General features: G+C 43.2%; 1 protein-coding gene across 1 annotated transcript in view; it reads right to left on the reverse strand.

The window, feature by feature from the left end:
• Positions 1 to 376: 376 nt before the first annotated feature.
• Positions 377 to 12,392, reverse strand: part of LOC136867302 (serine protease snake) — a 79,645-nt gene continuing 67,629 nt past the window's right edge. Inside the window, 4 exon segments of the mRNA XM_067144457.2 lie at positions 377 to 763; positions 5,870 to 6,024; positions 11,046 to 11,140; positions 11,142 to 11,300. Coding sequence (XP_067000558.2) covers positions 596 to 763; positions 5,870 to 6,024; positions 11,046 to 11,140; positions 11,142 to 11,300 — 577 coding nt within the window. The 3' untranslated portion in view covers positions 377 to 595.

The following is a 12,392-nucleotide window of genomic DNA, read 5'->3' on the forward strand; positions in this document are numbered from 1 at the left end:
AAAAGTAGGAAAGATCAAAATTTGAAGATAAAGTTAGAATTCAAGAGGACAAATGGGGGCAAATATTCATTTATAGGAAGGGGTGTTAGGGATTGGAATAACTTACCAAGGGAGATGTTCAATAAATTTCCAATTTCTTTGAAATCTTTTAATAAAAGTCTAGAAAACAACAGATAGGGAATCTGCCACCTGGGCCACTGCCCTAAATGCAGATCAGTATTGAGTGATCTTTGATTCACCTTCAAATACCATTGGACTGATCCATAATTGAACCTGCGAAGTTGGGATCAGAAGGCCAGCGCCTCAAACATATGAACCACTCAGCCCGGCTCTGGGCATTATGAACACGATTCCAACTGTCACTGGGACTGTTGACTTAGCAGGTTTTGGCATTCCCTCTTCTATAATGGGTAGAAGAAATCAAATAAGCCTCCTTAATTACTAATCCCATTTTTGAACCTATTTCCACATTTCTGTACAGTATATTTTGCCTGCCATGGCGAATGTTAATGCTATGATGTATGATAATATCTTTACTGGTAATACTGGAGATAGCTGCCATATTTTCACTCTTGGTGAAACGTATAAATATTTTTCACTTCCAGACGATGTTCTCAATCCACGGCAAGTAACTGGCTACTCGGCTGTACACTCCCGGCTTCTTGCCTCCACAAGGAGAGGGTCCAAAATTCGTTACACCTACCACGGAATAAACATGACCATTTGGATCTTCCATTAACTGCAAGGGACCTCCGGAATCTCCCTGTAAAAAGAAATCACATATCACTTACATATTTTCTTCTTTAAGCTTTTGTATCAATTCTATTTCAAAAACTGTTTCTTTGAATTCTTAAGAAAAACAAAGAAAGTTTAGAAGCTATGAAAATGGGGATGTGTAGAGGGTTAACAAGATCTTGCTGAAAATAAAGAAAAAAAATGGAATTTTGATAGTCACCTTTAAAAGAAGGAAAAGAATAGATTTTTGGGCACATATTCCTAAGAAACATTAAAGGCAACATTCTAAGGATGAAAAGTAAGGGAAGATCTTGAAAGAAGGTTACAGAGAAAGAGATGCAGGCCTACATGACTGGATCTGAGAATTACCAAGACTTAGAAGAACATCAGGAAGAAGAGAAGAATGGTCGCAGTGACAAGATAGCGTCTTGAGAAGAAGAAGAATAAGAAAAAGAAGAATACGATGATAATGATGATCATTGTTTGATTTTATAATATCACACATGCAACTTTCCAATCTCTTGGTACACACGAATGAAGCATGTTTGTTTAAAATAGGAATAAAACGCTTTCAATTCATTTCATGTTACACATATACAGATATGATAGAGAGGTGACTACCTACTTACCACGGTTCTCTCTGTTACTTTCTAAATTCCTCTCGTCTCTAAATTCCGGTAGCTTTCACCTTTCAATACTTTTCACTCTTTGAGAGGGAATAACGTGAGTCTTTCTTCTCCATAACGACACATGTGACCTTAACATCTCTTAAATGTAACCATACATCATGTTTTACTCATACAGTAATTACTTTGTTCTCTTCAACAATAAATTTCCATTCTCTCCGGATATATCAAGGTCGGCGGATGCAGAGTGGATCTCGGCCCGTATATAGCCACGGCTGGTCCGTCGTCCGACAGCTCTGCACTCCGACCGGCCACCCGAGCGGATAAGGGGTGGTCACGGCTATACCGTGGTTCTACGCCTCTGTATGCGGGAGACGGATAGGGCCGATCCCCACCGTCGGCTGTCCTGAGAATGGATTTCCTTGGTTTTCCATTATCTTGATTAAGGCGAATGCCGCTCTCGCCTTATCCGCTCATCTCCTCCGATACAAATCTCCTGGCCTGAGAGGCGGCGTCACCATCTAGGAGACCCACCGTCCCCTTCAAGGGGGGGGGGGGGGAATGAAATCTTGCTTTGGTAGGTGTAGGCCTAGATATCAACTAGGTCGGTGGTTGGCAAACAAGCGGCCACGGCTGGTGGTTCGGGAGACGGAGAGGAGCTGGTGCCCAACTTCGGCTGTCCTGAGATTGGTTTTCCGTGGTATTCCATTCTCCTGCATTAAGGCGAATACTGGGACAGTTCCTATTATAGGCACGGGCACACCCATCTCATTACAAATCATCTTACCACATCTCCTGGCCTGAGATACATGTGCGCATCCGGGATTCAATGCGACGCGATGACTGGGTGATGCTAACGGAGGGCATTTTGATGTACATTTCATGTAAGAAAGAGTTACGTGTGTTATGCTGGTACGTTCTGTTCCTGGGTATTTCCCATGATAAATGCATTATTGAATGTTGTAGAAACTGAGTTCTAACATAAAAATAAAGTGTTTTTGGACCCATATCAATTTTAACGTAGACTTAAGTTCCTCGACAACGGGCAAATGGATAGAAACCATTTTAAGACGCTTGTAGTGTTTGGGTGGAACGCGTATGTCCCCGAGAATATTTAACTTACGATTATGTTTAACGTCTAAATTGACGGATAAAAGAAGAGGCTACCTGTTGCAAGAAAAGAAATGAAAATCTGAAAGGTAGTTTTCATGAAAAAGCGCTTCAGAGTAAGGCAAAATTTGTGCTAAATATGTGACGTCACACGCATACTCTAAGATGGCGCTCTGTTGACTCGCACGCTCAGTGGGAGGTTAGCTGTCGTTGTGAATACATCGTGGTCAGTTGTATAGAGTAACAACCACGTTATATTGAATAACCATTTATTATCTACAATGTTTCTCGTTAATGAGTTATGAGAAGAACTGTTTCTATTATTTAGTCGATATGTGATTGTCAGGAGATCCTGTGGACAGTGTTGCCAACTTAGCAGATTTTCCGCTAAATTTGGCGGAATAAGTAGACTGTCGGCGGAGAAATATATCATTTAGCGGACAGCTGATCTCTTGGCGGAATTCTAGATTTATTATAGTGGAATTTAGTGTTTGATCAATTTTACTTTTTTAAAAAATTTGTACTCCAGTCTGTCTCCGAACTATTCCGTATTTCTGGTCAGGAGCTAGCAGTCACATGAGAAAAACATGTTATTTGGATTTGATGTTATGAGATCATGGTATCATAAATTTGTAATGCGTGCGGAATAGCTACTTATATCTTAGTTGACGAATGACGACAGATAATGAAACTGTGAGAGAGCAGCATTTATATTCATGCTATGAAGGAAGACCGTTTAATGAACTGGCCTGTTCTGTGTGTGGCCCTTGAGGTAGGGAATTTACCTAGTTTGCATCCGGCAGTAAAAGGCCGGCTCGCAGGCAGTGAAACTCACAGATTAGGTGAGTGCAGATATTCACTTTTATTATTTATTATTATTATTGCTCATTTTTATTGCTCATTATTTGAGATCGGATTTCTTGGCGGAATTTTAGCGGATTTTTAGTAGTATTTAGCGGATCTTGAAAATATAAGTTGGCAACACTGCCTGTGGATAGTCTGGGTGCCTGTTTTCGCTGTTGCTCAGTTAGCACCATCCAGGAGACACGTGTAGGGGAATTCGTGGATAAACTCTACCTCGTTTAGCGAACGTGCAACTCAATATTAGTTGCAAAATTCCTCGTCATAATTGGAGCCCAAAATATCTTGGCGTCATCTTAGACCGTGCACTATCCTTCAAACAACACCTCCTGAAGTTAGCACAAAGAGAACTCTCCAAACTACCTGGGAATCTTCAGCCTTGGGTTTGGTGTATTCAAGTGCTAAGTATTGTGCACCTGTTTGGTTGAACAGTCATCATACGAGGCTTGTTGCCACTCAGCTTAATACCACAGTGCGCATCATATCTGGCGCAATCACATCTACTCCAATCCATTGGCTTCCACTGCTAATTGGTATAATGACACCCGATCTACGCTGATCTAATTATGAAGGAATCCCACAAGATTTCCAGAAATCCTAGTCTACTCGCGCATAGTGACCTGCCCCTTTTGAATCTTAATAGACTATAATCACGCCATCCAACTCTGCGTGATGCTGTTGACATACAGTTCATGCTAAGGATTTTACATCTCATTATAGCACCGCCAAAGTTTACTGTGTACACTTATAAAAAAACATATAGCACAACGGTGCTGATTGGGTTTGGCGTTCCATCAACCGCTGTTCTGTCCGAAGGTCTGCAGATTACAAGATGTCACGTGGTCAGCGTACCAAATCCTCTCGACCGTTAATTTTGGCTTTGAAGAGCGGGACTGCCATCTCACCATCAGGTATACAACTATTGTATAAGTACACCGGGCAAATACAGATGGTGGATCCATAAACAGGCGTGCTAGGCAAGATAAGGAACGCGGTAATTTTCCATGGCTATCTTTACTAAGCCAGATACGACAGATTCTATGATTAACCCCTATCACCACAGCCAGTAGCGGCGATTGGGAGTTAGGAGTGCGGGGGGGGGGGGGGGGGCAAAAATATATAGTAACCGGGAGGGTATAAAAAATGTAAAATAGCTACAAAATGATTTTTTATGCTCTCTGAGAGATCTCGATAGAGACATAAAGGTTGAGTCTACCACCTTTAGTGCGGTAATAAGAGTACTATACAATAAAACCTTCACCAAAGGGACAATAATTACACATGTATTACAATTAAATAGAAGTTGGACATGATTATACAAATGTTATTTATTATTTGACTACACACTGGAATGGAATGGCGTATGGCTTTTAGTGCCGGGAGTGTCCGAGGACATGTTCGGCTCGCCAGGTGCAGGTCTTTTGAGTTGACGCCGGTAGGCAACTTGCGCGTCGTGGTGATGATGATGATGATGATGAAGACGAAATATACACCCAGCCCCGTCCCAGCGAAATTAACCAATGATGGTTAAAATTCCTGATCCTGCCGGGAATCGCACCCGGGACCCCTGTGACCAAAGGCCAGCACGCTAACCATTCAGCCATAGAGCCGGACGACTACACTCTAAGAAAGTAACATACTAGATAGAACTACACAGACATACTGTAATCACTGAGTGAGACTGCCAGAATGATGAATGCGCGCGACAAGAGGGTGAATCATACGTGTCCATGACTTTGGCAAAAAATATACCCCTGCTCTCTTTCGTCGCAGCATGTTCTACACGTTGCGGCGCTGTACGAATCGGTTAGCCGCAACGAACTACTTTTTGTGAGTATTTCCGCTGAGTATTTGTTTTAACAATTACCGGGTGAGTTGACCGTGCGGTTAGGCGCGCGCAGCTGTGAGCTTGCATCTGGGAGATAGTGGGCTCCAACCCCACTGTCGGCAGCCCTGAAGATGGTTTTCCGTGGTTTCCCATTTTCACACCAGCTGTACCTTAATTAAGGCCACGACCACTTCCTTCCCAGTCCTAGCCCTTTCCTCTCTCATCGTCGCCATAAGACCTATCTGTATCATTGCGACGTACAGCAAAATAGCAAAACAATGTCTTAACAATTAAAGAAATTTAAGGAAGGAACTAGCTGAAAAAACAATAGGGATGTACAAATTGCTTTAAAAAAATATAATTTCTAGTTTCAGGCGATTTTTTAAATAACTCTTAGGTTCTTCAGTCTGTCGAAACTTTTAAAAGAACTTTTAAATGGAATTAAAATTTATTTTTTCTCCAAGAAGTAGGCGGGACTGCTCCCCATGGCCTCCCCTAATCGCCGCTACTCACAACAGCTAGATACATTAGTCAAGCTCTGAATATCATTACTCAGCATCGCTCGTACCTCAGTAACTTTCTTATTATCACAGTTATAAATGAGATGGAGACTTCAGTGAAAACATTTAACTCTGGCCTGTGCCGAGAGACAAATGCAGAGCCAGAGGTGGATCATTCTTCTATCAAATCGAAACAACTAGCCACTTACCGTACAAGTGTCGATCATCTGAGAGCTACCGGCACACAACATGGCTGGGTCTACTCCTCTAGGTGTTCTGGAGTCAGCCTTGTATTCTCTGGAACACGCAGCAAGTGGTACCAGCTCCAGGTTCGCCTTCATCATCTGAGCACTCGGAGAAATACCTATAATAAACGAAAGAACTAGTAACAAAAGTCTGGAGTGTGTGAGATTATTGTCATCTTTAAATTATCTGTTCCGGGTCGCAAAAGACATAGAAGTACCTACAGGAAATTATTACTGGGTAGTGTAGGGTGCACTGCTGCTTTTATCTAATTTAAGGGGGAAGATCCACGGTGGATGTTAAACTAAGAGTATGGATGCATTTATATAGAAGGCAGTTGCTGACAACTGTGACAACTACTGCACCATTAGTTTGAAGTCTTATATACAATATGTAAATAAATTATAGTAATTATTTACAAAAGAATGGGAAGCCAATTGGAAGCTGAATTGAGGGAAGATAATTGTTTTTCCAAGAAATGTTGAAACATGCAAAGAAATACTGACCATACGACAGATCTTTGAAGACGGAATGTTAAAAAGCAAGCCCACGCGTTTGACCGAACAAGCTCTTCGAGGTTCTGAAGATGATCACGATCAAATACAGAGAAAGGACAAGATTCTTTACTCTGAGCATTGTAATTAAGTAAATTAAAATTAATATTAAAAGTAGAGTCACAATTGAAGGTGAGGAAATTGTAACACAGAAATCTGATATTTTATTCTTGTTATCTGAGTCGACTGAGTCGACTTACTCATGGGATGAATATACGGAGTGAAAACGAAGTAGAAAAAAATAAGCTCAAGAAAGATCCATTGCTTAGTTCATTTTCTTTTGAAACAAGTTTTCAACCTAAGAAGAAAGAATAAATAAATAAATAAATAAATAAATAAATAAATAAATAAATAAATAAATAAATAAATAAATAAATAAATAAATAATGAAAGAAAGAAAGAATGAAAGTGAAAGGTACCAAAATCCTCGCCATAGTAATCAAGTAATCAACTAATCAATTCATAGGGTCATCTAGTTACGGTCAGCTGACGGCCACTACTAATATTGACTGAGTGGAAAATAAAAATAAATACACATAACTTGCATATTAACACTTCATCCTGAAATATAGAGACAGAAAATGCAACACAATACACGCAGAAAGATGGATGCCACATGCATACAAATCAAAGAATACTTTGGAGAAATGAAAAGTAATTGCTTGAATATTGGTCAGATGATAACCACGTCTAGGGAAAGATGACAAGTTGGCAAGTTGTTAGAAGTACATTTAGAAATTTCATCAAAAGAAAATAGTCTACCGGAAAGAGAAGAGGCTATCGACGAAGCAGCGAAAATACAATTAAAATTGGCCATGAGTCTAACAATTTTCACACATCTGTGTTGGGGAAAGATATTAGAAACTAGTGGCATGGTCAATGGCTTCACACCAAGGAGGCTGCTGTTCGATGCCGGTCAAAGCAAGTGGGGGTTTTAAAATGTAAAGTCACTTTCTTGTGGTTCGGATTCCGCGTAAAATTGAGGGTCCCGTGGCTATGTTCAAAGGGCTGCCTAGCTGAGGTGGTAAAGGCGTGTTCGGTTCACTCGGAAGGACAACGGTTCAAATCCCCGGCAAGAAGTCAAAAACGTTAAGAAACGACATTTCCACTTGGTAAGTGGCATATGACCCCGAGATTAACCAAACCTACACCAGAAATGAGTAGCAGGTTAATTCCTGGGCCAAAGGTAACCGGGTATAAGGATAATCACCGAGATAAATACCTTCTACTTCTCCAAGAGCTTTCATGGCCTATATGGAGATGGCTTTGTTTTGCTTTGTGGTTATGATCACGATATCAACAGGCATGAGGAAAGAGAAGAAGATATAACGGTTGTGGTGATTGTTTTTATCAAAGAGCATTTTCAATAGGACTAATGTTTCTTGCCAAATCGATAGTGAAGGAATAGCGTCGCTGAATCGCCTTAGCTGGTGTGACAACTAGAAACGTGTTCAAAAGAAAGCTAGTAAGCTTGGAGTTTTCCGTTGCTACTGATATTGTGATCGTCACCTTGGGAACACAAACAACTAGTACGTGATTTTTAATTTCAATGCTCCTGTGTGTATTGGCCGAGATATGATGCACGGCCGCCTTGGTAAGAAGTTAGTGTATGTAACTCACCTATCACGCCCTGGGAAGAGATTTATTCAGAGTCATGTCTGATATGAACCGTTTCATATGAAATGCAGCGAATGTGGTAATGAATGTGAACATATCTTAAGGGGTCGTGGCTGTGGCCACGCGATACTCCAGTGCCTGAAAGCCATCTGTACCGAGGTACCGAGCTCGATAGCTGCAGTCGCTTAACTGCGGCCAGTATCCAGTATTCGGGGGATAGTAGGTTCGAACCCCACTGTCGCCAGCCCTGAAAATGGTTATCCGTGGTTTCCCATTTTCACACCAGGCAAATGCTGGGGCTGTACCTTAATTAAGGACACGGCCGCTTCCTTCCCACTCCTAGTCCTTCCCTGTCGCATCGCGTCGCCATAAGACCTATCTGTGTCGGTGCGACGTAAAGCAACTAGCAAAAAAAAATTTTAAAAATAAAAAATAAAATAAAAGCCATCTGCCAGGGTAGCAGCCCAGGCTCTAGGGACATACGAAATGTTCATTTTCCCTCCGTTAATAGATGTCCTTGCCAATCTGCTAAACAAACTAAAAGCATTTTTGATCAAGTAATTGGATATACACTGACTGACAGAGCAAATGCTACACCAAGGAGGAGTGGTTCGAAAGGGATGAAAGTTGGGAAAAAAACAGAGACGGCACGGACGAATAATTGATGTTTATTTCAAACTGATATGCAGGTTACACAATGCGCACGGCATCGACTCAGTAGGATGTAGGACCACCGCGAGCGGCGATGCACGCAGAAACACGTCGAGGTACAGAGTCAATAAGAGTACGGATGGTGTCCTGAGGGATGGTTCTCCATTCTCTGTCAACCATTTGCCACAGTTGGTCGTCCGTACGAGGCTGGGGCAGAGTTTGCAAACGGCGTCCAATGAGATCCTACACGTGTTCGATTGGTGAGAGATCCGGAGAGTACGCTGGCCACGGAAGCATCTGTACACCTCGTAGAGCCTGTTGGGAGATGCGAGCAGTGTGTGGGCGGGCATTATCCTGCTGAAACAGAGCATTGGGCAGCCCCTCAAGGTACGGGAGTGCCACCGGCCGCAGCACATGCTGCACGTAGCGGTGGGCATTTAACGTGCCTTGAATACGCACTAGAGGTGACGTGGAATCATACGCAATAGCGCCCCAAACCATGATGCCGCGTTGTCTAGCGGTAGGGCGCTCCACAGTTACTGCCGGATTTGACCTTTCTCCACGCCGACGCCACACTGGTCTGCGGTGACTATCACTGACAGAACAGAAGCGTGACTCATCGGAGAACACGACGTTCCGCCATTCCCTCATCCACGTCGCTCTAGCCCGGCACCATGCCAGGCGTGCACGTCTATGCTGTGGAGTCAATGGTAGTCTTCTGAGCGGACGCCGGGAGTGCAGGCCTCCTTCAACCAATCGACGGGACGGGAAATTGTTCTGGTCGATATTGGAACAGCCAGGGTGTCTTGCACATGCTGAAGAATGGCGGTTGACGTGGCGTGCGGGGCTGCCACCGCTTGGCGGCGGATGCGCCGATCCTCGCGTGCTGACGTCACTCGGGCTGCGCCTGGACCCCTCGCACGTGCCACATGTCCCTGCGCCAACCATCTTCGCCACAGGCGCTGCACCGTGGACACATCCCTATGGGTATCGGCTGCGATTTGACGAAGAGACCAACCTGCCCTTCTCAGCCCGATCACCATACCCCTCGTAAAGTCGTCTGTCTGCTGGAAATGCCTCCGTTGACGGCGGCCTGGCATTCTTAGCTATACACGTGTCCTGTGGCACACGACAACACGTTCTACAATGACTGTCGGCTGAGAAATCACGGTACGAAGTGGGCCATTCGCCAACGCCGTGTCCCATTTATCGTTCGTTACGTGCGCAGCACAGCGGCGCATTTCACATCATGAGCATACCTCAGTGACGTCAGTCTACCCTGCAATTGGCATAAAGTTCTGACCACTCCTTCTTGGTGTTGCATTTGCTCTGTCAGTCAGTGTATAAAAGTTAAACTACCGGTGTATGCATAAGTCTTCTGCGGTTTCGCTAAGAGATGGCACCAGCGAACAGTACGCAGCGTATGAATTTGACACATACTTCAGTTTATTCGCCTGAGATTAACTTACTAACACACACAAGTTGAGTCCGCCAAACACTAGCGTCTGTGATGTATCGTTCAGTGATCATGTCAACGTTTGTGCCTGAAAAGAACATTTGCGGTACGCATTGCTTTTCTTATTAAATCAAAAGGAAAAAGCTAGTGAAAGTCATCGTTTGCTGGTAGAAACATATGGTGAACACGTTTCATCGATTAGAACAATGTGAGACAGAGTTTCGAACATTAAAACGGGGTGATTTCAATGTGAAAGACAGGGCGCGCTCTGGTGGACCACAGTAGTGCGAAGACTCTTGAACCCCGGCGAAACCGTTAATGCACAACGCTATCGCCAGCAAATGATTCATTTAAATCATGCATTAATCGAATGACGACCGGAATGGGTCAAAAGACACGGGAAAGTGATTTTGTTACACGAGAATGCACTGTCTCACACAGCAAAACCAGTGCAAAACACTTTGAAATCGCTTGGATACGACATCCTTCCACACCCGCCGTACTGCCCCGACCTAGCGCCATTTGACTATCACCTCTTCATATCAATGGGGCACGCGCTTGCAGAGCAGCACTTGAGCAATTTCGAGGAAGTTGGAAAATGACTCGAGGAATGGTTTGCCGCAAAAGACAAGCAGTTTTTCTGGCATGATATTCAGAATTTACCTGAAAGATGGGCGAAGTGTGTAGAAGCCGATGGCCAATATATTGAATAAACAAAAAATTGATTTCCCTTGAAAATTAAGTGTTTTCTTTACCACAAAAACTTATGCATATATCGGGTATATATATGTTAAGGGTTAATCTTAACAGAATACCGAACTTTTATGGATTAACGAATCAAATGAATAGTGGAAGCCATCTTACCGCTGCCTGACGTATCGCCCCAGCCAGTGACTACCAGGCTTGTGTTGGGATCTTCTTGCCTGGTGTAGAGACACGCCGGGTAGATCCATCGAGAACTTCACTTTGCCCTTCAGTTTCAGAAGAGCGATGTCGTAGTAGTTGGCATTGTTCTTGAACTTTGGATGAACGATGATCTTGTCGATCTGATAGTCCTGCCCAGTTTCGCTGTCGGTCTCAAGATTGGTGTACCCAAGCCGAACCACTCTTGGTACACCTCTGTTTCAAAAAAAAAAAAAAAAAAAAAAAAAAAAAAAAAAAAAAAAAAAAAAAAAAAAAACAACTATTTAGAGTGCAACAATAAGGTGACGTCAAATTCTCAGGCCACATTCCTCACACGTAGTAGAGGAAAATGAATTATATTAACATGGATCCCGAAGCACTTAATTTTCATGTATACAACTTTGAATAGTGCATTTATCATGGAAAACACCCAAGAACAGAAGGTACCAGCATACCACAAGAAAATATTCTTCTTCTTAATCTCCAGGGTCGGTTTTTCCCTCGGACTAAACGAGGGATCCCACCTCTACCGCCTCAAGGGCAGTGTCCTGGAGTTTCAGACTTTGGAATGGGGGATACAACTGGGGAGAATGACCAGTACCTCGCCCTGGCGGCCTCACCTGCTATGCTGAACAGGGGCCTTGTGGAGGGATGGGGCGATTGGATGGGACAGGCAAGGAAGAGGGAAGGAAGCGGCCGTGGACTGAAGTTAGGTACCATCCCGGCATTTGCCTGGAGGAGAAGTGGGAAACCACGGAAAACCACTTCCAGGATGGCTGAGGTGGGAATCGAACCCACCTCTACTCAGTTGACCTCCCGAGGCTGAGTGGACCCCGTTCCAGCCCTCGTACCACTTTTCAAATTTCGTGGCAGAGCCGAGAATCGAACCCGGACCTCCGGGGGTGGCAGCTAATCACGCTAACCACTACACCACAGAGGTGGACACAAGAAAATATTTCTTGTGTGAAATGCTCACATGCCCTCTGTTAGGATTGATACTTGCATCAATCCACCGTAACGGTATATCACCGCATCTGGGATCGAATGTAAGAAACAGTTTCATATAGTATGCTAGCGCGTTCTGTTCTTGTGTGTAATAATAATAATAATAATAATAATAATAATAATAATAATAATAATAATAATAATAATAATAATAATAATAATAATAATAATAATTTCTTTGGCTTTAGCTCCCACTAAATACTTTTGCGGTTTTCGGAGACGCCGAGGTGCCGAAATTTAGTCCCTTAGGAGTTATTTTACGTGCCAGTAAATCTGCCGACACGAAACTGACGTATTTGAACA

Source organism: Anabrus simplex, chromosome 1 (assembly GCF_040414725.1).
Source record: "Anabrus simplex isolate iqAnaSimp1 chromosome 1, ASM4041472v1, whole genome shotgun sequence".
NCBI classification, from domain to species: Eukaryota; Metazoa; Arthropoda; class Insecta; order Orthoptera; family Tettigoniidae; genus Anabrus; species Anabrus simplex.